This window comes from Bombina bombina, chromosome 8, assembly GCF_027579735.1.
Source record: "Bombina bombina isolate aBomBom1 chromosome 8, aBomBom1.pri, whole genome shotgun sequence".
In the NCBI taxonomy this organism is placed as follows: domain Eukaryota; kingdom Metazoa; phylum Chordata; class Amphibia; order Anura; family Bombinatoridae; genus Bombina; species Bombina bombina.
In genome coordinates this window covers 167,219,916-167,224,452 of record NC_069506.1, presented here as the reverse complement: position 1 = coordinate 167,224,452, position 4,537 = coordinate 167,219,916, and the positions used below count along the sequence as shown (strand labels likewise).

General features: G+C 39.2%; 1 protein-coding gene across 1 annotated transcript; it reads left to right on the top strand.

The window, feature by feature from the left end:
* Window positions 1–1,802: 1,802 nt before the first annotated feature.
* Window positions 1,803–3,293, top strand: LOC128638062 (fructose-bisphosphate aldolase B-like). Its single transcript, XM_053689932.1, has one exon. The coding sequence runs from the start codon at window positions 1,836–1,838 to the stop codon at window positions 2,928–2,930; it is 1,095 nt and encodes a 364-aa protein (XP_053545907.1). The 5' UTR covers window positions 1,803–1,835; the 3' UTR covers window positions 2,931–3,293.
* Window positions 3,294–4,537: the final 1,244 nt, after the last annotated feature.

The following is a 4,537-nucleotide window of genomic DNA, read 5'->3' as shown; positions in this document are numbered from 1 at the left end:
CATCCTTAAATATTTGTTATCATTATATAAGCATACTATGCATTTTAACATGATTTATGCGTAAATACATTTGGAAAGTGGACAAAGTATTTATACAGTGACTAGAAGTTATTTGTCTACTTATTCACTCATTCTCTCAATTTTTTGTATACGTATATGTATATAGAATTAATGTATTATTTTGGTCTAAATTGTATAACATGTCTATTGTCCCAAACAAAGTATAAATAAGAATGACTAAAGATAGATTACATGTTGTTCCCTCACCCCCTTTGAAAACCTGTGTAGGACAGAGCATCCCAGCAGAGGCATTCTCTAACTCACTTATAAGCAGATAACTACAACATATTCAAATACCTTGCCCTCTTATGTTGCTAAATGGGAAGCAGAAATGAAGGATACCCTACCCCCACAAACATGGCTAGATATCTTTCTGCATATGAGCAAATCCTCGTCCTCCATATCCACATTAGAAATGAATATGAAATTGTTATGTAGATGGTATTACACCCCTATGAGATTGCACCGACTTTTTCCTGCCACCCCAGCGACATGCTGGAGAGGCTGTAAAGAAATAGGCACCATGCTTCATATATGATGGCAATGCCCAATTGTTGAGAAATATTGGGAATCTATCAGAGCAGAAATTGAATTAATAATAACAATCCCTCTACCTTACACATTCCAGACGTATATGTTCAACCATTTCCCTAAGATTAAATGTAAGTTCAGACTAGCATTATTAACCTTAATGATCAACTCCGCAAAAAAATTAATACCGTTAAACTGGAAGAAAGCAGACCTTCCCACAATCAAGACTTGGAAAGAAACAGTGACACATCACTTACAGTTAGAAAAATATTATTATGGTCACACAAACCGACAGGACGATTATCACTCCATTATATTTCTGTGGGAAGAATACTTAAATGCAAATCCGGCGTAACACAAGGTGGCGACAGATGACAAATATGATAGACCTCATACCCCTTGACCCCCCTTATAATTTCATAATCTTAATTATAATACTAATATGAGTTTAAGGGTACAGTTGGTCCGTCTACCCCTTGGCCTAACTGGTTTTCAAGGGAGTGCCTCCAATCATATCAAGGTAACCATTCCTTTTTTTTTTAATGGCTGGTACACTGGTACACAAATTACTTAATAACCTCATAGATAAGCCATTTCTATGTTCTAAGATCTCAATATTTGACTGTTTAATTGTTTAGTTAAATATTTACTTAACTGCTTAATTGTTTATAACCTGAAATTTATAAGCTATCTAGATTCATACTTTACTCAGCAGACAAGATTCTCTTTTAATGTAACTGTTTAGCTAAGTCTTATCTTAGTACAATGTGGTTATAATACACACGTCTCTACAGAAAGGCTCTGACTTTGTGTCCAGAGCTGTTACCTCTCAGCTGTTAGATCATGCTAATGCCTTAATAATGTATGTACGGTGGTTATTGTGTTACATTGTCATAATTGTCTAAAGATGAGTTTTGTCTGTAACATTTTTCAAAATCTTAATAAAAATTATTTAAAAAAAAAGATAGATTACATGTTGTAGCAATCCATGCCTGTGGAGAAATCTAAAATAAGCAATATATTCTTTCACAAATACATGGTACTACGGTTATATGAGAATGCAGTTTGCGAAGATTGCTTTCACTAAATAACACTAAAATATTTGAGGCGTTCCTGTATATGAATATCTGATCGCAGCAAACAGCATTTGGTATTAGCAATATTAACATGGATTACAATATGAGAGTGACTCATCTCTAGGATTCAATTCATCGTATTAATAACATCCCAAACCAACACCAAATATGTCTCACCTACACCCAGCACTCTCAACTGAGCAGAAGAAGGAACTTGCAGAGAATGCACAACGTATTGTAGCAAATGGAAAAGGAATACTGGCAGCAGATGAGTCTGTTGGCACTATGGGAAGCAGGCGCAAGCGCATCAATGTGGAGAACACTGAGGAGAACCGACGTACATTTCGTGATCTCCTTTTCACTTCAGATGCATCTGTGAATAAGTATATTGGTGGTGTCATTCTCTTCCACGAAACTCTCTATCAGAAGTCTAGAAATGGCGTTCCCTTCCCAAAAATCCTTAAAGATCTTGGCATTGTTGTAGGAATAAAGGTAGATAAAGGCACAGCTCCTTTAGCTGGCACTGATGGAGAAACAACAACTCAGGGTCTGGATGGACTAGCAGAGCGTTGTGCTCAGTATAAGAAGGATGGGGCAGACTTTGCCAAATGGCGGTGTGTGCTTAAAATCTCAGACTCTGCACCCTCAAGTCTTGCTATATATGAAAATGCTAATGTATTGGCCCGATATGCCAGCATCTGCCAACAGAATGGTCTTGTTCCAATTGTGGAGCCTGAAATTCTATGTGATGGCTCTCATGACCTCCAGAGATGTCAGTATGAGACTGAAAAGGTACTGTCTGCTGTGTATGCTGCACTTATTCAGCACCACGTCTACCTGGAGGGAACACTGTTAAAACCAAACATGGTTACAGCTGGTCAGTCCTGTCCACAGAAATTTACTCCAGAGCAAGTTGGAATGGCTACTGTCACTGCATTGAGACGCACAGTTCCTGCTGCTGTGCCAGGCATCTGCTTCCTCTCTGGAGGTCAAAGTGAAGAGGAAGCATCACTCAATCTGAATGTTATGAACCGCTGCACTCTCGCCAGGCCTTGGCGTGTATCGTTCTCCTATGGGCGTGCGCTACAGGCTTCTGCACTCTCAGCCTGGCTTGGGAAACCTGAGAATGAGAAAGCTGCTCAAGTGGCCTTCCTTAAGCGTGCACAGATTAATAGTCAAGCATCTGTCGGTCAGTACGTACCATCTGGATCATCAGATAGTGCTGCTTCTCAGTCCCTCTTTCAGCCTAGTTACACCTACTAAAGATCTAGAATGTTGAATATTTCAGTCTTCACTACCAATAAATCATGGCCATTTCTCCCATAACAAATGTATATTGTCAATTAACCTCAAATTAAAAGGCCCTTTCCGTTTATGCAAATATATAGGGGCCTAGGCCCGTACAACGGTTCTGAGAGGGCAATTCATCTGGACACACACTGGAGCAAAAACAAATTTTCTACCTCCAATACTCCTCTTTTCTGACTATGGGTTATGCCAGCACAGACAACATTCCGAAATGTGAATCCTCAAGTATTCCTAAGTTCCTTGTCTAATTGACTCTTGTTGAGACTTACATTCCTGCTCTCTTGAATTTATTAATTAAAATTGTACTAAAAAAAAAAACATGTATTACAATATACATACCCCCAAAACGTTATAAAGACAATCTTATTGGAGGAAATAGGGGGAGTGTATCTTTACACACAACCCATGTACGTCACTGAGTTAACACGTACACGCCAATAACTAATGGGAGTTCTCTTGGAGACTGGCCGCCCCGCCCCTGTTTTCTCCTATTTCAGGAGTGATCCGCACTTCTCACATTTATCCTCTGATGAAGAAGGCCAGTATTACCTTGTAAAAAGCCTTTGAAACATGTTAGGAAACCTTTTTGGGTGAGACCTACACCTCTGGGCTACTGTATAATCCCTTGTAAAAAACAATATTGCACTATCTTGCTTTTATTTTTATCTTTTGCATCCTGACACTTGATGAGACCATAACAAGCGTGAGAAGAGGCGGAAAGGAAAAAGGGATTGGTGCCCGGAGTCGTTTGAACAGCGGATCACCTGTCAGCTGGGGAGTTATCTCATTCTGATTGAGGTATTTTATTGTAAGTAGGAAGTTCATCTATTACTACAGGTGTTTGGGCACACCAACTAACCCCAAATTTTGACTCAAACTATCTTCACTTGGATTTTTTGGGCACTGATTTATTTTACCTCACTTTTTGGGACTCTTTGAGTGTTTTCTCTTTTTAATAAGCCTAAAAAGCTGTGGAGTGATAAGACTGACAAGATTGCCATGTACATATGTTTATTACAATTTTTCTGGGAACCTCTTAATTAGAAAATAAATATCTCTTGACATTTGGCGATATTTACTAAAATCTAATTAAATATTGGATGTACATACACCTACCTTTGTACAATTAACTACTTGATATTTTTATATATATATATTGATTACCCTTCAATTTTGGGACTTAAGGCTGGTCTGGTCCTGCCCTGTGATCAATCTTTTTAGATATGTATATCTATACTATAATTGCGTTTGTAATGTCCGTCGCCGTCGGCAGTTGCACACGCATCCTCAATGGAATGTTGGCAGCGTGAGGACAGAAGAATTCACAGGTGAATTCCGAAAATGGCAGAGTGGTGAAAGAATCCCCCTTCGGCCAGCTTCAAAAACGTGCTCGTGCACGATTCCCCCATAGGAAACAATGGGGCTGTTTGAGCTGAAAAAAAACCTAACACCTGCAAAAAAGCCGTGTTCAGCTCCTAACGCAGCCCCATTGTTTCCTATGGGGAAACACTTCCTACGTCTGCACCTAACACCCTAACATGTACCCCGAGTCTAAACACCCC